Below are 25,537 nucleotides of genomic sequence, written 5' to 3' on the forward strand. Positions count from 1 at the left end.
TTCTAGTCGGATTAGTTTTCCTTGTAACATTAGAACATGTACTTTGTAATCCCTATATATAGGGCTCCTATTCTCAATAATGAAAGACAATTCTCTCTTGAATTCTCTTTTACTTAAACACGTTATCATCACGAGTTCTAACCACAAAACAAAAACCGAAAACCCGAAAACTCTTCTCACCAAAATTTACCGCAGCCCCTAGCTCAAGCTAGCCGAGCCATCACCGCAGCCTACCCCGCGTGTGCCCCACGCTACGCACTCCTGCGCTCCCTGCTGCCCGCCTGCGCGCCCGTGCGCTTGCAGCCTTGCACCGCCGCGCTGCTGCCCCTGCAGCCTTGCCGCAACTCAGCTAGCCCTGCTAGCCTTCGAACTGCTGCCCCTACACAATAAGCTGCTTCTCTTGGCCCTTCCCCCTTCGGCAGCTACTACTCACTACTGCCTACACGTTTGCCGCACACCTTCAAACTATCCAAGGTTCTTTTCACCAAAGCTACAACAACTCCAAGATCAAGTTTTTTAAGTTTCAAGCTTCAATTAACCAAGTAAGTATTTACATTAAAGTTCCCACTTTCCGTACTTTAATTTCTCTTTCTTTTTCTCGAGGACTTGCAACCTCCCTTCTTCTACATCCCACCTTTCTTATAACGTGGGTTCGATTCTTGAAAAGCGGAATTGTGGGAATTGACGCTATTAACGAACTAAGAGCGTTCGTAAGACTTCGGACTAAGAGCTTCCGCAAGCATCGTTTTATGACCATATTAAGCATCATTGTTTCGGTCTAATCCAATCATTCTTGAAAATCGATTTCTTGGTAGCATAAGCTCGGAAATCTTATTATTTAGTTTTCGTGGAAGTTTTTAACTCCGAAACTAATATATTTCTTCTTCTTATTTCAGGATGTCAAAGCCGAAGCTTGACTTTCCTATACTTGACTCAACTAGCTCAAAATATCATAGTTGGGTCACAAATGTTGAGAACCACCTCACTTCAAAAGGGATTCTTCCTGTAATTCAGGCACCAAACCTTGAGCTCTTATTTGAGCGCACGGCTACAAATAATGCCACCGCCCTCATCTTGATGAGACGCCACATGGATAAATCACTCCGATTGGAGTACATGGCGATCAAGGATGCTAGAGAATTATGGGTTGCGCTAGAAGAGCGTTTTGGCAATGTCAAGGACTCCCTCCTCCCCGACTTGAAAGTTCAATGGAGCAATCTACGATTCGCCGACTTTAAGTTTGTTGCTGAATTTAATTCAGAAGCTCTACGCCTCAAAACCATGTTGAGGTTTTGTGGACAACCTGTCACAGAGCAAGAGCTAATTGAGAAAACTCTCTCCACCTTCCCCGTCTTAGCAATATTGGTATCAAAGCAATATCAAACCGAATACAATACTGGATGGATCACGAGGTTTCATCAGTAATTAATGTTATATCTATAGCTGAAAAACATGATAATATCCTCGTGAAGAATTATAATTCAAGGCCTATCGGAACTAAGAGAGTTCAAGAGGGAACCCTAAAAATAAGGGACACAATCGACGTTTTGGTCTATAAAACCGCCCTACAAAGGAAGGAAACTGTCAGAATGAAGGACAGACACGTGGCAATACATGGCAATGTGGGAGAGGTTGCTGTGGGGCTCCAGGACGTCGTGGAGCCGCCCAAGGCCGTGGGAATGGCGCCAATTCTTCTAGGGGACGCCACCCAAGTGCAAACAATGCACCTCAATTAAAGGGAGGAAATCACAATGACATGTGTCATTGATGTGGATCAAGTGAGCATTGGTTCAAGCAATCAATTAGCTGCGCATTACAAGGCATATAGAGACTTTAGAGAGCAAGAAGCCTATCTTGCCGAAGAAGAAGAAGATGGTGATGATGCCAACGTTAATCTCACCATAGCGGACTTCAAATCTGACAAGGAATTGCACAAGGATGCTATAGATTTTGATTAGTGTAGTCCTTCATTTTTCCAAGAATTATGTAATGGCAATTATGCCTTAAATTAATAAAATGACTTATTGTATTAACTCTTTCCCTCTAGGCGTACTCAAGAGTAATTGTGATGTCTAAGAAAGGTTTGAACTGAGAGAACGGTTTTAAAAGTGAGCAATGCTCCACCAAAATCTCGCCTTACCTTACCTGGTCACAACCAAATTAGAATTACCGAATGGATTGAGTGACTACGGTTTGTCTATAATTTGATTTTTCATTTTGGATTAGATTTTGGTCACGAAACTTTAATGTAATCATTGGCTATTATTAATAAAGTATCGATTTATTTTATTCATTGTCTTGGACATATTTTAATTTCAAACTATATTATTTTTCAGTATGTTTCCCGGAGAGCTAGAATGCCTAGTGGATAGTGCAACTACACATACCATCCTTCGAAATAGGCAATTATTCCTATGGATGACGCATACTCGATCTTCTGTGACTACGATGGCTGGATCATCTCAATTGATTCATGGTACAGGACCAGCTCAATTTATATTGCCAAATGGCACAACTTTAAATGTCACCGAAGCTCTTTATGCTCCTAGGGCAGGAATAACCCTATTGAGCTTCAAAGATATAAGAGCCAATGGTTTTCATGTGGAAACACATTGTGAGAATGGACAAGAGTTCCTTTGCATCACCTCTAATGACTACGGACATAAAAGAGTATTAGAGAAACTTATGTGTCGATCTGTGGGTTGTATGCAACTACTATTCGAATAATTAAATCCAATCATGTTATGAGAGATGATTTATGGGATTCCGACACATATAGGCTTTGGCATGACCGTTTGGGACATCCAGGTCGTGATATAATGATCCGTATATTAAAGACTTCACACGGACATCCACTTTTTTGGACGAAAAGAAGTAAAAATCAAATTTTGGACCCCGAATGAGCCTCTGCGCCTCAGCTCGCCGTTCACCCCCAAAACTGGCCATTCTTATAGATGGACTGGAACATGGAGAAGAGAACATTGTTTCGTAGATAGACTGGAACATGGAGAAAAGAACAAGGTATGTAATTGATTTCTAAAGTTTTATGTTTCTGACTGTAAGTTTCTTTATCTGATAGTTTGTCAATTAGTAGTTTTAAAGATTGTCTCAAACTTCTTCTCTTCAAAGAAAGACGCAGCAAGGTGTGGTCCCTATATAACCAGTATGTTCTATTCTTGTGCAAGGGCATGCTGATGTTAAAGAGGAAGGAGCTCAACTTTGCAGAGATGACCACCTTGGCTATTATGGATGTATATATTTGTGGAAGCTTTGGAGTTTTGCTCCTTGTTTTGGAGATACAATAGGCTAGTGAACTCCTTAGTGAATCAATTTATATACATTTATGTTCGGTTATAATAGCAATATATTGGGATCTATTGTAAATGATAATGACTATTCATGCAATAGATATTACTTAATGTATGCGATTGACAGACACGTAATGTATGCGATTGACAGACTCGTAATACATGCGATTGACATACTTGTAATGTGCGATTGATTAGTATAGCTATTATGTATTGACTTTTGTATACATAATGTAACCCTATATAAACCTCATGGTGAGATGAATACAATACAATTATCCAATTCTCTACAACAAGTTATTAGCACGATACTCTAACCCAAGCCCTAGCAAAAAAAAAAAAAAAAACCTAACACCCGAAATTTCTCTCACCAAAAACTGCCGCAAGCTCCTAGCCCTTGCTAGCCATACCGTGCACTGCTCCTGCAGCCCTTGAGCACCCGTGTGCCTCCTACTGCCTCTGCAGCATCGTCGCACGCCTGCTGCCCCTGCAGCACAGCAGCACACTCGTTCCTGTGCAGATCAGCCTATTTACACACCCCGAAACATCTTGATCAGGACCTCAGATCAAAATCCTTCCTTCATCAAAGTTGTTTGTATCTTCCTCTTTTATCTGACCTCCAAATTTCAGCCCTATTGGAGTCGTTTTGAGATCTGTACACCATTCGAAGTGGGAGCTGTTCAGAAGCGAATCTGCTCCGAATTTCAACAAGTAAGTTTTAAAGATTAAAGTTCCTGCTTTCTTGTCTTTTAAATTCCTTTATTTTCTGCAGAATTTTCAATATATGAACATAGGTTCGATTATTTAATAAAGTGGAATTGTGGGGATTCACGCTTAACGAACTAAGAGTGTTCGTATGAACTAAGAATGTTTATAATGCTCGGACTGAGAGCATCCTTAAGCATCAAATTGTGACCATATTAAGACATTATTGTTTGGTCTAATCCAAAAGAGATTCTTGGAAATTGTTTTCTTGGTATCATAGCTCGGAAATCTTATTATTTTAGTTTTCGTGGAAGTTTAGCTCCGAAACTAATATATCTTCTCTTCTTATTTTCAGGATGTCGAATGTACCTAGACTCGACTTTCCCATGCTTGACTCAACAGACTCGGATTACCACAGTTGGGTAACCGATGTTGAGAACCACCTCACTTCAAAGGGAATATTATCCATAATCCAGGCACCTAACCCGGATCGTGTGTTCGTACGAACACCTACAAAGCATGCTCAAGCAGTTATCTTGATGCGACGTCATATGGACAAGGCACTCAGATTGGAGTATATGTCGATCAAGGATGCAAGAGAGCTGTGGGTAGCGCTAGAAGAGCATTTTGGCAATGTCCAAGATTCCCTCCTCCCTGACTTGAAGGTTCAATGGAACAATCTGCGCTTTGCTGATTTCAAGTCTGTTGCTGAATATAATTCAGAAGCTTTTCACCTACAGTCCATGTTGAGGTTTTGTGGACAACCTGTCATAGAGCAAGAGCTAATTGAGAAAACTCTCTCCACCTTCCCCGTTTCAGCCATTGTGGTATCAAAGCAATACCGCACTAAAGTCAATGCTAGACGGATCACGAGGTTTCATCAGCTTATCAATCTCATATCTGTAGCTGAGAAACATGATAACATACTCATGAGGAATTATAATTCAAGGCCCATTGGAACTAAGAGCGTTCATGAGGCAAATTATAATGCACCCAAAAGATGGCGCAAGGAGCGCAACCCTAAGAATAAGGGATATGAGGGATGTATGGGTCCATATAACAACCCTAACAAGGAAGGAAACCGCAGGTTTGGTGCGGATACACATGGTGGCAATGCCACAGGTGGAAGAGGTGGTCGCGGTATCCCTGGTCGTGGTGGTAGCGCCATGGCTCATGGTGGAGGCGCCATGGGTCATGGTGGTGGCACCAACCCTCCTAGGGAACGCCCACAACGTGCACCTCAATTAAAGGGAGGCAACCACAATGACATGTGTCATCGATGTGGATCAAGTGAGCATTGGTTCAAGCAATGCAAGGCATGCGAGCAACTAGCTTCAAGATACAGGGCATACAAGGACCTGAGGGAGAAAGAAGTGTACCTTGCAGAAGAAGAAGAAAATGGTGGAGACATCCATCTCACCATAAAGGACTTCAAAGGTGACGATGAAGTGCATAAGGATGCCGCAGACTTTGATTAGATTAGTCCTTTTATTTTCCAAGAATTTTTGTAATGGCAATATGCCTTAGCCAATAAATAAAAATTGTATTAAACTCTTTTTCTTATGTGGTGCACCCAATGAAATATGATGTCTAGGAAAGTTATTGAGATTAATGGTACTGAAGAGAGCCTCGCTCCACCAACATCTCTTTCTCTACTTTCCTGGTCATATTTGATTGGAGTTACCAAACGGATAGAATGACTACAATGTGTCTTAGTTTGATTTTATTTTGGATTAGACTTTTTGAGACCTTTGATGTAATCATTGGCTATATTTATTAATAAAGTATTGTATTATTATTCGATGTCATGGACATGTTTTAATTCCGAACTTTATTTTTCAGTATGTTTCCTGGAGAGTTGGAATACCTTGTTGATAGTGGCACCACACATACTATATTACGACATAGACAACTATTTCTATGGATGACGCCTAGTCGATCTTCTGTGACTACGATGGCTGGACCATCACATTGATTCATGGTCGAGGACCAGCTCAATTTATGTTGCCAAATGACACAAGTATTAATGTCACCGAAGCTCTATATGCTCCTAGGGCTAGAATGACCGTATTGAGTATTAAAGATATAAGAGCCAATTGTTTTCATGTGGAAACACATTGTGAGAATGGACAAGAGTTTCTTTGCATCACCTCTAATGACTACGGACATAAACGAGTATTAGAGAAACTTATGTGTCGATCTAGTGGGTTGTATGCAACCACTATTCGAGTTATTGAATCCAACCATATCATGAGAGATGACTTATGGGATTCTGACACATGTAGGCTTTGGTATGACCGTTTGGGACACCCAGGTCGTGATATGATGATCCGTATATTAAAGACTTCACACGGACATCCATTTTTCAAAACGAAAAGAAGTCAGAACCAAAATTCGATCCAAGGTAGGGCTGGCGTCGCCTACCCCCTGCGGCCCAAAAGTGGTATTGACGCCACCAATACCTCCTTGGTTCCTTTTTCTACTTCTAAAGTCAATTGTGACTTCGTGGCTCAACCGGATACTTCCTTGGTTGCTTCTAAAGCCCATCTTTTGTTTTGCAAAGTCTAATCTTTAGCCAAAATTAGGATCGAGATCATCCTATGCAAAGGACACTAAAGAAAATATTTCATTCTTACAAAGAATCTAAGGTGATATTTGTGGACCCATTCAACCAACTTGCGGATCATTTAGATATTTTATGGTGTTGGTTGATGCATCAACACGATTGTCACATGTCATGCTATTGTCCACAAGAAATGCTACATTTGCTAAACTCCTCGCACAAATCATTAAATTAAGGGTTCATCACCCTGATCATCCTATTAAGTCAATTCGTCTTGACAATGCTGGAGAGTTTACATCAAAAACGTTTGATGACTATTGCATGTCCATTGGGATTGAGGTTGAACACCTTGTTCTTCATGTTCACACCCAAAATGGTCTCGCAGAAGCTGTCATTAAAAGTCTTCAAATGGTCGCTAGAGCATTGGTTATGAGCACCAATCTCCCTGTTTCTGCTTGGGGCTATGCAATATTGCATGCAGCTGTGCTCATTCGTCTGAGGCCTATTGCCACTCAACCCTTTTTTGCATCCCAGATGGTTACTGGATATGAACTTGATGTCTCACACTTACGCATATTTGGGTGTACAGTTTATGTGCCAATTGCGATGCCACAATGCACCAAAATGGGTCCTCAAAGACGATTAGGCATTTATGTTGGATATGACTCTCCAACCATTATCCGCTACTTATAACCCTTGACAGGCGATCTATTTACGGCTAGATTTGCGGATTGTCACTTTGATGAGACAGTCTTCCTGTTGTTAGGGGGAGATAGAAACAATAATGTTTAACAGGAACGACAGGAATTGTCGTGGTCTGTCCCCACTTTGTCTCATCTTGATCCCCGAACCGCACAGTCCGAAATTGAAGTGCGGAGAATTCTCGATCTTTAGAACGTAGCAGACTCTATGCCTGATGCGTTTTCTGATATCGCTAAAGTGACAAGATCACATATACCTACTGCAAACGTGCCTATAAGGATTGATGCCCTAAAAAACATGGATATGGCGCCACCCCTAGGGGTATTGGGCATAGCGCCTCCACCACTAATAGTGATGGCAATGTGGCTCAGTCCGGACTCCCAGCAAGGAAATGTGGGAGGTCCAAATGTTCGATGGATTCTCGCCCGAGAAAGAAAGCGAGTTTGGCACAGAAAGATTCATTAATCATCGACATAAATAACCCGTCTCATGAAGATATTCCGGATTATGGTTATGTCCAAGAGACATCATTGGGGGACACTTCAATGTTAGAACCAATTCCAGGGAATAGGGAGATCTCCATGAATTACATTAGTGTACATGAGACGTTAAATCGAGATTCTATTATCCTTGATGATATGTTTGCGTATTCGATTGCTCAAGGAATTTTAGAACACAATGATATCGAATCTCGCTCCATTGAAGAATGTCAACTAAGAGCAGACTGGCCTAAATGGAAAGATGTGATCCAGGTTGAATTGGATTCACTAACAAAGAGACAAGTATTTGGGCCTATAATGCTGACACCCCCAAGTATAAAGCATGTTGGCCATAAATGGGTCTTTGTTAGAAAGCGTAATGAGAAAAATGAGGTTGTTAGATACAAAGCCCGCCTTGTGGCGCAAGGTTTCTCACAACGCCTTGGAATCGACTACGAGGAGACATATTCTCCCGTAATGGACTTTATAAGGTTCCGCTACCTTGTCAGTTTGGTAGTTTCCGAAAAACTTGACATGCATCTTATGGATGTGATTACAACATATCTCTATGGGGATCTAGATTTAGATATATATATATGAAGGTTCCAGATGGACTTCAATTATCCAAGTCAAGTGCCTCTAAACCACGGAGCGCGTTTTCAATAAAATTGAGACGCTCAGTATATGGATTGAAACAATCCGGACGGATGTGGTATAACCGTCTAAGTGACTACTTGATTGGGAAGGGTTATGTCAACAATGAAATATGCTCATGCGTGTTTATAAAGAGGACAAGTTCCGGATTTGCAATTGTAGCAGTTTATGTCGATGACTTGAACCTAATTGGAACTCTAGATGAGTTAAAGGAAACTGCTAAGTACTTGAAATCCGAATTTGAGATGAAAGATCTTAGGAAAACAAGGTTATGCCTCGGACTAGAATTCGAGCACCGTAGTGATGGGATTATGATCCATCAGTCAACATATACTCAAAAATTATTAAGGCGCTTTAATGAAGATAAAGCAAAGCCTGTGAGTACTCCCATGATCGGTCGTAGTCTTGAGCCTGAAAAATATCTGTTTCGTCCAAGGGATGAGGACGAAGACTTATTAGAGACTGAAGTGCCCTATCTAAGTGCAATAGGCGCATTATTGTACTTAGCTCAATGCACAAGACCAGATATCTCATTCGTAGTGAACTTGTTAGCTCCACACAGTTCTGCGCCAACACGCCGCCATTGAATTGGCATAAAGACAATCTTTCGATACTTGAGAGATACGATTGATATGAGCTTGTTCTATCCTTACAGAGAGAAAAGAAATAACGGAAGAGTGGGATCAGACTCCACAAGGCAAAACGCCACCTTCCGTGCTCCTCCTCCCCTCCATCAAAATGACAACGATGTGTTGATGGGTTTTGCTGATGCAGAGTATCTCTCTGACCCTCACAAAGGTCGCTCCTAAACGGGTTATGTCTTTACCATGGGAAGCACTGCGATATCTTAGAGGTCTACAAAGCAGACCCTTGTTTCTACTTCCTCAAATCATGCAGAGATTATCTCTCTACATGAAGCCGTGTGAGAATGCATATGGCTAAGGTCTGTAGTTAGACACATTCGAGGAACTTGTGGTTTGAAGTCTACCACAGATGAACCTACATGCATTTATGAAGATAATGCAACTTGTATTGAGCAAATGAAGTTAGGTTTCATCAAGGGCGACAACACCAAGCATATATCGCCTAAGTTCTTTTACAATCAGCAACAACAAACACTTCTAAATATTGAAGTGAATCAAATTCATTCAGAGGATAATGTAGCAGACTTGTTTACCAAGTCGTTACCTAAATCCACCTTCGAGAAACATGTGAAGAGCATCGGATTAAGAAAGTTATCCGAACTCCCATAATTGTAGAAATCAGGGGGAGACCTTGACATCAGGGGGAGGTATGATGCCTACATGTTTAATCTTGAAAAGTGAAGGACGTGTTGTGCTCTTTTTGCCCTTCTACTAGGGTTATTTTTGTCCCACAAGGTTTTTGTTACCTGGCAAGGTTTTTAATGAGGCAACGATCAAAGCGTCATCACCGAGTTTGAGCTAGACAAGGGGGAGTGTGGAAGGATGTCGACTACTCCACATTCACGCGCGTTGTGCTCTTTTTCTCCTTCGACCAAGGTTGTTTTTTCCCACAGGATTTTTATTACTTGGCAAGGTTTTTGACAAGGCAACTTAAAAGTACATAGCAGAGGCAACACTATAGACATGGAATATCCAAGGGGCAGTGTTGTAAATGATAATGACTATTCATGCAATAGGTATTGCTTAATGTATGCGATTGACAGACTCGTAATGCATGCGATTGACATACTTGTAATGTGCGATTGATTAGTATACCTATTATGTATTGCCTTTTGTATACATAATGTAACCCTATATAAACCTCATGGTGAGATGAATACAATACAATTATCCAATTCTCTAAAACATGATCAATTATCATTGTTCAATCGGTAATTGAATCTTGATTCTAATCATTGTTGAATATAAACTGAGACAACAAGCATAACTAAAAGGCATTGTTTAAAATGTACACACACAACAACAAAAGTTAAATGTGTCGTCTCAATGCACACATTTATGCCAGAAAAACTATTGTGTGTATAGAGTTTGCACAACGTCTTTAAAATTAAAACTGACTTCTGATCAACAAAGAGACCACATCTAATTCCAAAAGAACTATCGTGTGTATAGAGTTTACACAACGTCTTAAAAATGAAAACTGACTTATGAACAACAAAGAGACAAGGCTGGAATCATAAAAACCGTGGTATGAATAGAAGTCACACCACGGTAAATTTCTGTCGGCAGATCTGCCGATTCATCAGACAACGGATTCAACTGCAAACCGTCGACCCAATGATCGGTATACGAGCTAACAGCGTTTCATCAGACGACACCTCGATAGACCACGGAAATGCAAAACGTGAGACGACAGTTTTAAACCGTCGTGTGAAGCCTTTTGTGTAGTTGTGATAAGTTGGCTAGTGCTCAAACGTTCTTTGCTTTATGCATGTAGCTGCCAAAGTTGTCAGCAATTTAGGTAGATTTGTGATGGCTGTGTGGATATTTGTTGTGCTAGTGTTGACAATAAATTACACAGCCAATCTCACGTCACAATACACCGTTCAAAAACTCAAGCCAACTGTAACCAGCTTAATGATCTGCTAGGGGAAGGGGAAAACGTTGGCTATGTTATCAATCCTAATGTTTACCAACAGTTGAAGGAAGTAGGTTTTGAAGATTCCAAGCTCAAGGCTTTGGAAACTATGGAAGAAATTAATGAAGCTTTTTCAAAAGGGAGTGCAAACAGAGGTGTTGCTGCTGTTGTTCATGAAACCCCCTATATGATGCTTTTTCTTGCAAAATATTGCAACAAATTAATATACCATGATTGGACCCTTCTCTAAAACAGATGGATTTGCCTTTGGATCCTATCCTACCTGATAGGACCCAAAGGCATATGGTTCAAGAATGAAAGCATTAATTGTGAAGGCTCAAGTACTGCTGAGGAATTTAGCAGTAGTATTGGCACTGATAGCTTTTGGGTCCTATTCCTGATTGCCGGGATGGCTTCAACACTGCTCTCATCATATTTGTAGTTTCCTTCATTTATAAGCATAGGAACATCTTCAACCAATCAGCTGATTCAAGACTCTCGACAGGGACAAAGATTCAGACCATGTTTAAAATTTTCAACGAAAAAGACCCCAACTGTCGCGCTTTCAAATGTAGCCAACCGCCAAGTACAGTTGAGGCCTCACCAGACCACTTCTATCCCCAAAATCCGGTCATCGACAATTCGATCCACGAAAATACCCATTCTGCATTTTCTGGAGAACAACACACATCCTCAATTGATCAAGCCTCTCCAGAAATCGCCCCTCCATCCACTGACGTTGTCATGAGACTCATGACCATTCAAGTAATGCAAATTACAGCTAAAGAAAACAATTAGATGTCCCAACTAGTCTTGACCCACTGTAATGTATGGGGCCGGGCCCAAATTGCAATAAAAGACCAAGCTTATTGTAATAGAAGGCCCACATCTTTTCTATCCTTCTCTTACATTCCGAGAAATCTTGACCCCAAAACCCTAAGAAGATGAGCGCAATCAGTCTCCGGAAAGTCAAGACGCGGCTGCCGCCGGAGGTCAACTGAGTCATCTACGTCCGTAACCTCGCCTTCCTCCACCAAAGATAAGTAACCAATCAATGAATACGACTCCGTTTAGACTTGTTGTACTGCGTTTGGCTATTTGATATGGAAGAGTTTGTTAATCCGCTATTTACTTTTGTATTTTGACGATTTATGTTGGAGTAAATATCATTCGGTAAAACTCAGTAATTCTTGTAAGTCTGGACGGGTTTTAGCTTCATGTAATCTACTATATAGGCAAAAAAGATTTGCATATGTATGTACAATTTATAAGCAGAAGCTAATGTTTGAGAAGAATATGATACATGGGATACATGGATTACAAAACTTTCCTAGCACGCTGTCGCTTTTGTACAGAAACCATAAAATTTACACTAGGTTGCAATCGGGTAGATATTGTTCAAGCCGCTCTTTCAATTTTTGGCGCGTTACAGGTTTCGGCACAAACGAGTCCATACCATTTGCAAAACACTCCTCTGCGCTCTCTGCAAATGCATTTGCTGTCATCTGCAACCAAACCGAACAATTCTTTAACAAATTCTACGACATTAAAAACAAGAATCGGGTTGATAGTCTAACAGTGTCACAGTTAAGATCGTAAATACTCACCGCAATGATTGGGATTCGCTTTCTACAAGGCGTATGTCCGTGGCTGTTTTGTGGTGTATTTGAAGAAGGCACAGATTGCTCAATTCCAGCCTTCTTAGCAGCTTCCCAGTTGCCAGTTTCTTCGAAAGAACGTATTATTCTTGTAGCTTGTAGGCCATCCATAACTGGCATATGAACATCCTGCAAAATTCGGAACAACCATGAATACCAAGACTAGGATTCTTGTATTTGAAGAAACCAACAAATTATGCAGAAATTGTATACCATCAGAATCAGATCGTAACTACAGCGTTGAACTGCACGCACAGCTTCAGCTCCGTCATTTACAACCTCTAAGCTTTGGCCTAACTGCTTCATCATTGACTGTGCCACCATAATATTGATCTTGTTATCTTCAACAAGAAGAATCTTAGGATTCGATGTTGATTTTGGTATTTTTGGACTGTTGCCAGAGCTACACTCTGAATCTGCATCTGATTTCTCCTGTCTATTACACGTTCCTTGGGGTTCTCTTGTCTTTGCTGCTACACCATTTTCTCTGCTTGCCTCTGCATGATGATTTGAATCTGTTGAAGAATTTTGGGATTGACTGTTTGAGTCATCTTGACCCTTTCTGTCCCTACATGCTGGAGTTTCGCTATTGGAATTCGGCATGTGACTTACTGAACTCTCTGGTTCAGATAATGTCTCAGCAACATCATCGACTGCAGAAGAGCAATTTTCAACTGAAGTAATCTCCTCTGGTCTGATGTTATTATATGGAAACGAGTATGCATGTTGTGATAATCCATTGAGTTTATGTGGTAACAGTTTTTGAGTCCTGCCGGTGCCATTAGAAGAGAACAGAGAACCTAAAGTGCGTGGTTGGAACTGGAAATAGCTTTCAGCTACTTCATCATCAGTTACAGCATCGTCATATTCAGCGATATCCGTGAGCTCATCAGGATCATCAGAATGTTCCGACGATGTTGAAACCTTGTAAGGCAATACAAATGTGAATGTGGAGCCACAATGTTCTCGGCTAGACACAGTGAGTTGGCCCCCCATTAGTTCAACCTACACCAAACACATTTAAACTGTTAACTTCCATAACATTACTGGTTGCATTGCGTGTGAAAATGTTGTAAATTGTTGAAATAAGTGTTTACCAATTGTTTGCATATTGCTAGTCCTAATCCTGTCCCGCCATATTTTCGAGCATGATCAGCACTCACTTGCATGTATCTTTTAAAAAGGGTCGGTAAAGCATTTTCTGATAGATGAGAATCAAAAGATTATAATGAGTAACATTCAAAGATAGGACCATCAAACTAAAGTCGGTGAAACTTAGTGTTTACCTGGTATTCCAATTCCTGTGTCATATACATCGCAAAGTAACCACACTGTTGTTGTTTCAGATGAATGGGGTTCGTCCTCTTTATCTCCATTCATTGAGGCTTCACTCTTAACCGGTGTGCTAGGTTCATCGTGAAGAGAACCATTTTGGTAAGGTTCTTTGCGACGAATACCTTCTCCATTGCAGCAATTTTGTGATGCTGATTTCTCTTCATCCAATCCATTCACTGAAACCATTGATTGAACTGCATTCGACATCTGCAGACATCTTTCATCATCTCCAGAAGTTGGATCCGCTACCATGTAAAGTTTTATCCCGACTTTCCCTTCATGAGTAAACTTGATTGCATTACTGCAAAATGTTCAATCTATTAGAAATTTTGGCCAAATTCTCTCTGGATTTACATGTTACATATGTCCCTTACTTGTGCAGTATCTTGAATTTTCTCATTAGTAGGGGTTATGGACTTATGGGGTTATAAATTTACAGTACATATGGAAATCCTGATGCCATGCATAAAATAAGCTATATCATCTATGGAATCCTTCACTACAAAATGAATCCTAAGAAATGTATACCTGATCAAGTTGGTTAGAATTTGACGAATCCTTAAAACATCTCCAATGACCTGAAATTGGAACATAGTGATGATAAAATTTCATATAGAAGTATATGCATAAATGTTGTCTGAATCCTCACCTCCACAGGAACATTCTCCATAACATGTCCTTCCAAGGTCAAAATCTTCTGCAATGATGCTGCCGCAGTCTGTAGTACATGTCTAACTACCTGTCTTGGCCGGAACTTTGTAGCCTCCAACTTCATTACTCCTAAACCAAGAAAAGAAGTAATATCAGCTAAATACTCAAGCACAATAAAACCACACTCATATGGACTATAGAGTAGTTTCAACAAGTACTGTATGAAGAGAAAGAATTCATACCTGACTCAACCTTGGAAAGGTCAAGGATGTCATTTATCAGTTGGAGGACCAAATCTCCTGAAGATAACATGACTTCCAACAGCTGGCGTTGCTCGGGGTCAAGTTTCGTGGTAGTAAGAATCTCAGCCATGCTGACAACCCCAGAAAGAGGAGACCTTATCTCATGAGACATTGTTGCCAGCATCTGTTTTGCTCTCATTGTCTCCTCCGTTATGTGAATTGTCTTGTTCAGCTCTGTTTCCTTGGCCTTTTGGACGGCTATTTCCTCACGAAGCTTTGCCATCTTCTCTCTTTTCCTCACCTATTATTTAAGAATTGAAATACAAACAAATTCCCATCAGTTATCAGCAGAGAAGTATTTGAATCAATTGTATACTAAAACAAAAACACCATTACCTGATCAGACACCTCCATCCCCATATAGTTTATACCAATTGTCTCCCCTGCCTTGCTGAAAACAGGTTCCACATATATCAAAAACGTCTTTGACCCAAACAGTTCAGTCTCGAATGTAATCTCCCTTTTCGCCGGTATCCCTTTTTCCAGAACCTCTCTCTTGAAGTCTTGAGATTCCTTAACTCCAGCCCCACTGAAAATCTCGACATCTGTTTTCCCTATAATGTCCTGGCAAAAGAAAACAAGAAACTTAGGGCGGTCTGGTCTACTGTCACTCCTCAGATTAGAACTTCAGTGACAAGAAATTACCTGCTCTCCCAAACTTGGGAAGTGATTGTAGATAAAGCGATACCGCAACTCTTTATCCTGAAACACAAATTAACCAAACATTTCAATCTCTTGAAGGTAAAATTGGTGCACAAAGATAAGAGTAGCGTTCAGTTTACCTGATGACCAATAACAACAGGGGCATTCTGAAGAACAAAATGCAAAAAGTTATCTGCTCTTTTCAAAATCTCAGACAGCTCATCAACCGGCGATGACTGTCTTTCAATACTCTTAATGCTTTCCTGCAATTTATCGACAAGAATCTGCTCTCTCGCAACACTTGCCTCCAACAACTTCTCCAAATGCATAGCCCTTTGCTTCCAGTACACAGCACTGTCATACTCGGCTTCTGTCTCGACTCTCTTACTCTCCACAACAACATCAAGTTTCTTTAGAGGAACATCCGGAGCCCATAACTGATACACTTCATCCAAAATGGAAATGGGGCGTTTGTCACCGCCATAGCTCTCTGACTCGAAGCGGTGCTCTTCCAATATCTCCAATTTCTTGAGCTCAACTTCCTGCTTTTGCTTGCTGAGGATATCAAGTTCTTCTCTAAGAAGTCTCACCACATTCGCCTGCTTATATTCCCAGTGCTTTACGAGGTGTGCTAATTGGGAAGAGCCTGTATCTGTGTGTTTGGTTAGCTCCAACAGCCGCCTGAAATCGACTGTAGTTGGTTTCTCTTTGAATGTGACCTCCTCCAACATGTCTTGATCTTTTCCTGGCTTCTCAATGTTGAATTGCTTATCGGAATCTATATCCTCAGGCCACATAGAAGGGAGGACTTCCTCCATTTCCATTTCTTCAATATTATCGATCTCCATTTCACAAACCATCAAATTCAATCCAATTTAGCTCTCTCTAAAACATATCATAACCAAAATGCTACTGATTCCTGCTTGGTCACCACTATCTCAGTAGTCTCTGCATCAGAGAATCAAAATTTAACAGCAAAACAGGAAAATAAGCATAATTTACGAAATTTAATTTCATAAAGTAATTGAACCCTGTCATTTGCATATTAATGGGGGGTTACTCTAGTTTATTAGCGTGAAAAACATAAGTGTCAAAATCAAGAAAAAAGGTTGTACAGTTGAACTCTTTTGAGTTTTAAGATTGACAAAATCCTGCCAAGAGCAACACAAAGAGTCTTAAATTGTTTCAAATTTTTCATGAAAAGCGGGGCCAAAACACGAATTTGGCGAAATGATGACAAGATACATGAAGAGAAAGTCAAATACAACTTAACGGGCGCTTAGAATGATAAAAGCAAATATCTAACCTTTTTGTGGTAAATTCAAAGTAATCCCTTTTCTTGGTGAAGGAATAAAAGCAGATACTTTGAAGAAGAAGCAGTAGAAGAGAGTCTGGGAATGGCCAAAAAGGCTATGGATGCAGATCTGAGAGGAATCTCATCAACTGCTTGATTAGTCAAAAGGTTAGCTTCAGTAGTAGTGCTGGCAATGAATCAGTTGGGGGGAGAGAGAGAAAAGCATGTGAGGAAAAGGAAAACTAAAAACAAATGTGGGAGAGGAAGAGAGAAAACCAAGAAGCCATGTGCAGATGGAGGTCAAAAATATTAGAGAATTATTGGGATGCCAATTTTTTAATTGAATCTGAGCAAAAACTTGCTATTTAATTCACTGTGTTTTTGGGTTTTGAAGTGATCACATTCAGAGCTCCTCTTCTGCAAAACCAAAACCTCAGACTTACAATCAGCTATGGCTAGCTATAAGTCTTGAAGACTCCGAGAGAGAGGGAGGGAGGTTTTCGGGAGTTGGAATTTCTAAATGGGTTTGTTGTTCCCCGCCTTTTTCCCAGGTAATGACGTGTGTTGGGACGGCACGTGAGGAGCACGCGCTTTGCTAGGAAAGGTTGGGTTTGAGGAATCTTCTTATTTACAAAGCAAGCTTTAAGCTTTGGATTTATTTCATCTCAAAAAAAAAAAAAAAGCTTTGGATTTATTTATTTCTAAAACAATCTTATGGGACTCAATTTCATTCCTTTTGCAAAATTGAATTTCAACTTACTCTTCGTTTTTTTTGAGAGGGAATTTAATTTACTTATGGGTTTGGAAAGAAAATATTCCTTGCTACTTTTTGCACCTTTATGAGTTATGAATTATAATAGGTAGGACTAAGGGAGTCCAAATAATTAATGAAAAACACTAACAAATAAATTTGTAGTTGGAAATCTAGGTTTGATATAAGAGAGATTCTTACGTACGTCAGTCGTATCACATGGCGGTGCAGCTGACCAATCAGGGTCCTAGCAGAGGGTACTTTGGATATTTCATTTTTAAAAAGCAAGGATAGTTTCAAAATAAAAGAAAAAAAATTGTGGCTATTGATTAGTCAACTGCACCGCCACGTAGTACGGCTGACCATACGCAAGAATTTCTCTTGATTAGTTTATGGTAGTGTCTCAATCCGTCTATATATAAATGTCATGTAATATAATTTTTGTCCAAAAATTAAAAAATTAAAAAATCATCTATATACAAAAATTCTATATGTGATAGAGTTATCCAAAAAAAAAATCATTAATCAATTATGATAGCCAGGTTACACGTGATTAGACTATGGCATCCAAACTCCAAAGATTGCCAGGTGTGATAGCATAGGGACTTAAATATTTAATTCACCTAATTAGTTACATAATGACTTAAACTAATCACGACAAAACGTTGTTTATGACCTACACGTTCAATGTACGTTTACCATGTATGTGTCTTCTTTCTTAATCAGATTAATCAACGTTTTTCTGAGACAATTCCCTGAATTAAGACCGTTAATTAGACTAATTAGAATAAACAACTAATTAATGGCGGTTCACATTTCTTCTTATATCCTAGTTAACTGCATCCCAAAGAAAACCCTAGCTTACCACAAGATGAGAAATTAATCCAGGGACCACCGATCTGCTACCCTCGTTTATTCTAATTTTTGTGCGTGTTTGCTTGTGACAGCTTCCCCTAACAAAGGGACTAATTAATTCCCCCTTAGTCGATCGATTCGATCCAATCCCATTCATCGTACGTGTACTTATGAAAGCATTGTCTTAGGGTTTCTGTTAATTAATTATAGCAATTTGCATTGACATTGCTAGGGTTTTCATGTTCTTTTTTTTTTAACAACAACTGGGCAAAGGGATTGGTGCTGGTATATCGTACACAAATTAAGACGGAGCATATAACATGTGCATGAATTAAAATACACGTAAAAAAAAAAGTTCATTAGCACAAAACCCAATCCACCATAAATTTTGGTGCCAAAATTAACCAAAAGTTTTGCTGCGCTCTGATCTGTCGCTCGTTTGATCGGTTAAAAACGTATAAAATAGGAGAGTCGGTTTAACTTGATCCATGTCAAACTAAGCACATGCATTGTGATAAAAAAAAATATAATAATAATAATAATAATTAAAAAAAAAAAAAAAAAAAACACATGCATTATACCATAGATAATGATATCGGGTTGTTTGGTTCCGGCGAAACTTATTCACAGTCATCGTCCTCGACCTACTAGTTTAATCGAACCAGTTCAACCGGATTGGAACACGTAGTACGTGTTGGCCTCGGATCCATGCACTTAAACAAAACTATAATTCTGAGTCTCTCAGATGATTGCTGAGTGTGACGTGGCAGCGCTGAGTGTGACGTGGCACACTGTCAGCTGCGAGCATCAGGTGGTGGGCGTGAGTGGACGGAATCTGCAGTCTACAGTCGTCGCCGGCGACGTGGGTTCCTGGCCGGGCTACGTTGAGTGCGGGGCCCCGAAGTTTTCCTGTTAGTGGCGCACTTGACGACAGCTAGCTGACCCATTATCGTGTATAAATAACTCCGTCGCTGATGCATGTATAATTATTGTTCTTGGTTTTTTTATTTGAGAAATAGAATATTTTCGTACTGAGATTATTGAGATATTATGGTTACAGATACGTTAAGTGCAGTTGGGTCCAAGTTCAATGGAGGTCAACCTTGCATAATTGGGGAGTTGGAGAGTAGCAGCTTGGACATTTGGATCGCATCATGTGCGGAAACGAATTCCAAAGGCCAACTGCGAGCTGCACAACCCAGAACTAGAACAGGGCAGGGAGTGAGTGGTGTCTAGTCGACGCTGTGGACTACTATATGCGCCAGAACTTCCACAAAGTTTCGGTTCTCCGAAGAATATCAGAAGTTTTATAGAAGAGCAGTCACATTAGATTTATTCGTGTTGTAATCTCTATGGAGTACGTTAAACCATCTAATTTTCACATAAGTTTCTTCAAATGTAATATTAGTTGTTAATCTAAACAAATTGTTAATTTCTTTTGAAAAAAAAACTAATATATGCATTAGTTAGTGTTATTGCACTTGGATTGGATTGTTTATACTCTTATAATATATAGAATTTACTGTTCTATTGTACCGCTAATTAGCATTTGATATAATCCCCCTCTTCCATCATAAGTATAACATGCAAATTGGCATAAAACTAAAGTGGTCCAACACATGTCGTATGAAATGATGGAGTACCTGTGAGGCTACAAATTAATCAATTATAAAGTGAATTGATCATAGTATTCACCAAGGTTGGAGGTCGATGATTTGAATTATCAATTATGAATGTACGATATCTCCCAAGCAATCCCGGATTTGGGAGCTAAGGAAGAGCAAGTCTAGAAAACACCAGACCAAACACAATCCACAAACTCCGGACTAAACAATCAACAACCTTAATTTGATATATAAGACGAATAGTCCTAGAGACAACTCGCTGACAAAATGGCTTAACACGTTCATGCATTCACCTATCTATAGGACCTTGAATATGTCAAGATTAAGAAAATATAGATGATGCAAATGGTTTAGCCATAAGGGTTAGACTAAGAAAGTAAGAAGATCGAAGCCATTGGGCATAAATCATATGATGGAGATGGAGATGGAGATCGGGATTGGACAATTTTGGAGTATTGGGTAAGTGGCGGACAACCCCATTCCGGGTTTTCTTGCTTAACTTGGTTAACTATCCCCACATAGCGAATACTCTGTATCAAAACCCTAACTTTCTAGGGCTAGACTTAGATCCTCGAGAAAGGTAAATCTATTGGTAAAGAAGAAGACATATCCTTGTCATCATTCATATTACTTGGTACTAACTTCCTAGTATATCTATGTACTAAATATGCCATGCAATATTTAAAAGTACAATAATTGTGTGCACTATTTAGGACCAACATTCGTTTCTTAATGCGGCAGTATTGCCCACCCACACCCCGCACAATTAATTTAATGCATTAGGGAAAAGATCGAAAGCATGTAAAGAGGGAGGTCCGGCCCCTTCTCCCCCTTTATATCATTTTGCGGAGGAATAATGTCATTTATACATGATCGATGAATCCATTAGTCTGGGTTCATTGTCCTTCCCCATATGAGACAATCGAACAATGGCTCAATGATTAAAGCAACACAAACATTCAGAAAAAGGACTACAATTGTTGTTCAATGACTAATTATTGTTCCAAAAGAATTAGGATAAATCTATCGTTTTTTGTTTGTCTCTTATTTATCCCGAATCATTCAAAACTAAGTTCTTGATTTGTTGTCTTTAACATTAAATTAATTAGAGAAGAAAAATGCTACGGTATACCAATCATTAAAGACCAAAATAAGAAATAGCAAGAGAAATTTTATATCAACTGAGAAAATAATAGTGAGGAAAGCAAGATGAATTCTCTAATGACCATCGCGAACCAATTAAAAGGGGTATAGCACTAATTGAATAGTCAATATGAGAGGAATAGGTTGGGCTAACCTATGGTGAACTAGCAGGGCCGGCCTTGCTGCTGGGCAGCATTGCCACCGCACAGGGCACAACAAAGAGGGGGCACCAAATTTTTAAAATAAGATTTAATAATTATATATATATATATAATTATATAAAAATAAGTAAGGAACTTAAAAAAAAAATTGCAGATTTCTAGACGCAATTATTCCAACGTTTTTTCTTCTTTCTTCTTCCAATTGCACGCACGATGTCATTATTCTAGCGTCTCTTACTCTCTCCCAAACCTTGAAATCAAGCAAATTCTCTTTAAATTGGTTTCAATGGTTGTTCAATCCTTCAATTTCTTCTCATCATTTATCATCACCCACTCTTTCTCCTCTCTATGCTTATGTACTTCTACAGTGTTCATACGAATTCTTTAGGTTTCCATCGACGTAGGCTGAGGTACAAATCAAAATACGTATTGGGTGTTTTTCAATTTTGATTTTGGGTTACTTGATTTTTGGGTTCTGTTGATTGCTAATTCGTTTTCAATTTGCAATTTTGGTGCAATTGGAAGTTGGAGTTCCAAGTCGATCTCAAGCAGAAAAGGAAAAACAAGAAGGAACAAAGTTGATTGACTGATTTCATATTTTATTGTTCTATGCTCAAGTATTTACATTCAAAGTTTAGCAGACTTATGTTTGGCTTCTCTTTAAAGATCTCAATTATTGAAGATTTTTTTTTTTCATTCCATTTTATTAATGTATATATATTTTTCGCCCAGGGCCTTGAAAAACTCAGGACCAGCCCTGTGAACTAGTTATACCAATAGCAGTAGCGAGTAGCTAACAATTCTTTATGTATATCGGTGGAAATTATTCTATGCACCGACGGTGCAAATGACCCAGCACTTATAAGATGATCTCAACCCTTGATATTTATAATTAATACTTTTATTAATAACCTAAGAGTGTATTTAATATAATCTAATCATCCATTTATGTCGGTGCAAGTGCACATCGGTGCACTGAATCATCCCCCGTATATCGGCTAGATTAGTTATATGGAACAATAGGTTAATGCTAGACTATTTACCAGCATATAAATGGTCTGTCTGTACATGTTAATTGGTTTAAGCTAACCCAATGCATTGAATGAAACCTCGATATTTAGTCGCTCTTTCTTAATAAACTTTCATCGGTAAAGATTATTTCCTCATCTTTTCACAAATTTTAATGTACGTATATGAAAACATCTTTAGGGATAAGATGTTGGTCATCAAATGATATTTGCACATTCTTCAGAAAAAATTCTACACGACAATATCTTCGCCGACGATTTGTCTCTCATACGTCATTTGCTATTCATCTGGTGGGCCCATTACCTAGCTAGGCCCACAACTTTATGAAGCCTATAATTGCAATTACTCGCGTTGCCAAAAACCCACGACACTTTTCCAAATTCAAATAGGTAAGGCAAGGACAAGGCTTTGGTGGGGGTATATATTCTGTTGGGCATATCAACCCATATACCTGGGTTTTACAGCCTAGTCGGCCCACAACTATAGTTGTTAGACGGCCCAACACCGATTATTGATTCACTACAACAATACGCTAGAAAAGGAAACCACTCTTCACTGTCTGAAAAACTCAAGAGGCACACTAGGATTGACGAAGACGAAGATGTCACCGTCGGAGAAGAGCTCAGAGAATGCGAACCACCCCTGAACAAGAATGTAAACCTCATCTTTGATTCTTATATGGGTTCGAAATTTCATTGCTTTTTCTTGTATACGTAAAGTGGGTATTCCATGTGCATGCGTTTGAATCGAGTCATTCACTATATATATGAGCCAGGAATTCGATCAAAGATTTGATCTTTCTCGAATGGGTGATTCTGGGTATGCCTTGGTTTTGGAATTTTTATTTTTTATGAGCTTATGATCATTTCATGCACGAGAAAATGACCAGTAGAGATCAAGATTCTCACTGTTCTAAAGTTGTTGATTTCCTGTTGTTTAGTTAAATGCTTTCATTTTTGATTTTGTGTTTGATAGATAATTAGATACCCTCTGTTTCATAGTTCTTCATGCTTTTGATTCAGTTCTTGATACTAAAGCCATCATTGGTCATTTACGTATTAGATATATGATTGTGTTGCTTAATTACTTGCAGTGTTTCCTGAGCTTCTGTGGATTGTCAATTTGGAATAGTGGTGTCCAAGAATTGTTATTCTGGAATGCATTTCTTTTCTTGCTGAGATCAGTTGGGTTCCGTTTGAGCTTTTGCTGTCAACATGTCTACCATCGAAGACCTACCTGCAGAAATATTGTTTGATATCTTTGCAAGATTACCTGTGAAATCTGCTTTCCTACTAAGATGGGTTTGCAAATCTTTCAAGACTTTAATTACAAGTTCTGATTTCATACACTTCCATCTCGAAAGGAATCCCATGAAAAATTCTTCCGATTATCTACTTATCCGCAGTACAGAGATTGAATGCATGTCACGCATTTGTGCTAGAACATTTGCTAGGGATTTGGATATAAAGCTTCCTGAGAATGCTGTGTACGAGTTGGGTTCTGAATTAACTGTTTATGGTTCATACAATGGGTTGCTTTGCATATCCAACAGGTATCTGTGTGTAGATAGCCCTATATACTTGTGGAATCCATCAATTAGAAAAATCAGAAGACTTCCCTATGGCCTCATCACAAGCACAATTAATGACCACGATTATCAAGTTACTCTTGGGATGGGGTTCCATTCTGCAGGTGGGAATGACTATAAGGTTATAAAGTTTGTGCACCATGATACTGACTCTGAAAATACTTTTCAAGTTGAGGTATACAGTCTTAATTCAAATTCTTGGAAAAGAATAAGCAGAGTTCCGATCCCCCTGTTCCACGAGATGCTTATTTTCGCCCCAAATGTGCATATTTGAACGGAGTTGTGTATTGGATTCTATCTGAGGACCTCTTGTCCATCATTTCTTTTGATGTGCACAATGAGTCATTTCGAACCAGGAGCTATAGTAGGGACTTGTTCCCACTTATGCATCCAAACTGTATGCAAGTGTGGAACAATTCACTTTGTTTGTTTCGGCCCAAAGTCGCTGAATATGCTGGGAAGAATACAAGCTGCTGTGAGATATACATTCTGAACATGGTAACAAGTAAATTGGAACTATCCAGGACTCTTCGTATGGAAAGTTTTGTATCTATAGCATGGCCATTGGGGTTCAACACAAGTGGCAGTGGGAAAGACATTGATATGGTAATCAGGAGTGATAGTCGACCACCAATACTTGTTTCATGTACTCCTCAAGGGCACGAAATTGAACTAGGTATGTTCGAAGATTGCTGGTATGTTGATGTTTATAGAGAGAGTCTGCTTCTACTCGACTGAAATCTGATCCAAGTTCTGGTTTTCGTTTGGGATTTGTAACACGTGTAATGGATAGAATATGTCTTCTAAGCTTCTCTGGTATATATGCCCTGCAACTGGGGTTTTGGTGCACAGAAAACGTAGCTGTGAATTGGCTTGCAACTCTGTATATAAAACGTTGGATCGTGAAATCTGGGTGTTGCAGTCTCCAACTGCTTTGGTGATTGCTCTAAAGTTTGTTCCTAGCTCCTCTAGGGTTGATGTGTGCTGCAACTGAAAACTGGCTTTTAGTTTCTTCATTTGTTTTTATGTTTTCGGTGTTATGCTCTTCATTTGCTGTTTGTTCTGCTTATTGAACTTGAAGAATATGCTATGAATGTTTTTTGGATCAATGCTATGGTTACTTCCTTTGGCCTGGCTTGTCTTTTCAGTAAAATAGAGTTTGATGAGAAAAAATAAATTCAAAAACAATGTATATGAAAAGAGAAATTTATGGTGAGATTAATTAGTATCGACTACTAAAACCCTTAACCAGCTGAAAAGATAGTGGATAGAAAAATTACGATTAAGCTCTGACTAATTAAGGCTATCAGGTTTTGATCTTATTAGGTTCAGACTTCAGAGTAGAAAAGAAGAAGATGGTGGTGTTTGGTGGATATAGACTAATGCCATATTAAGGCTATCGGGTTTTGATCTCATTAGGTTGAGATTAGTAGAAAAGAAAAAGATGATGATTAGTGGATAGAGAGTTGAATAGTGTGTTTTAGAACCACAAATGGCCAAAACAATAATACCCTTGCATGAGTTTGAATA

General features: G+C 39.3%; 1 protein-coding gene and 1 pseudogene across 1 annotated transcript; one reads left to right on the forward strand and one right to left on the reverse strand.

The window, feature by feature from the left end:
• Positions 1–12,117: 12,117 nt before the first annotated feature.
• Positions 12,118–17,293, reverse strand: LOC112169369 (histidine kinase 5). Its single transcript, XM_024306398.2, has 12 exons — positions 16,868–17,293; positions 15,702–16,509; positions 15,565–15,621; positions 15,256–15,483; positions 14,860–15,160; positions 14,616–14,746; positions 14,495–14,544; positions 13,918–14,267; positions 13,729–13,832; positions 12,845–13,636; positions 12,581–12,760; positions 12,118–12,478 (listed from the first exon to the last, which is right to left on the reverse strand). Exons 2-12 carry the CDS (start codon positions 16,419–16,421, stop codon positions 12,341–12,343), a joined length of 3,051 nt encoding a protein of 1,016 aa, XP_024162166.1. The 5' UTR covers positions 16,422–16,509; positions 16,868–17,293; the 3' UTR covers positions 12,118–12,340.
• Positions 17,294–22,984: 5,691 nt separating this feature from the next.
• Positions 22,985–25,060, forward strand: LOC112174069 (annotated as a pseudogene).
• The last annotated feature ends 477 nt before the right edge of the window (positions 25,061–25,537 follow it).

Source organism: Rosa chinensis, chromosome 6, assembly GCF_002994745.2.
Source record: "Rosa chinensis cultivar Old Blush chromosome 6, RchiOBHm-V2, whole genome shotgun sequence".
NCBI classification, from domain to species: domain Eukaryota; kingdom Viridiplantae; phylum Streptophyta; class Magnoliopsida; order Rosales; family Rosaceae; genus Rosa; species Rosa chinensis.

Coding starts and splice junctions, on each gene's coding strand:
- LOC112169369 (XM_024306398.2), bottom strand. CDS start 16,421: ATGGTTTGTGAAATGGAGATCGATAATATTGAAGAAATGGAAATGGAG. Junction 15,161..15,255: donor GGATGGAGGTGTCTGATCAG/GTAATGGTGTTT, acceptor CTTAAATAATAG/GTGAGGAAAAGAGAGAAGAT. Junction 12,761..12,844: donor GTTACGATCTGATTCTGATG/GTATACAATTTC, acceptor CGAATTTTGCAG/GATGTTCATATGCCAGTTAT.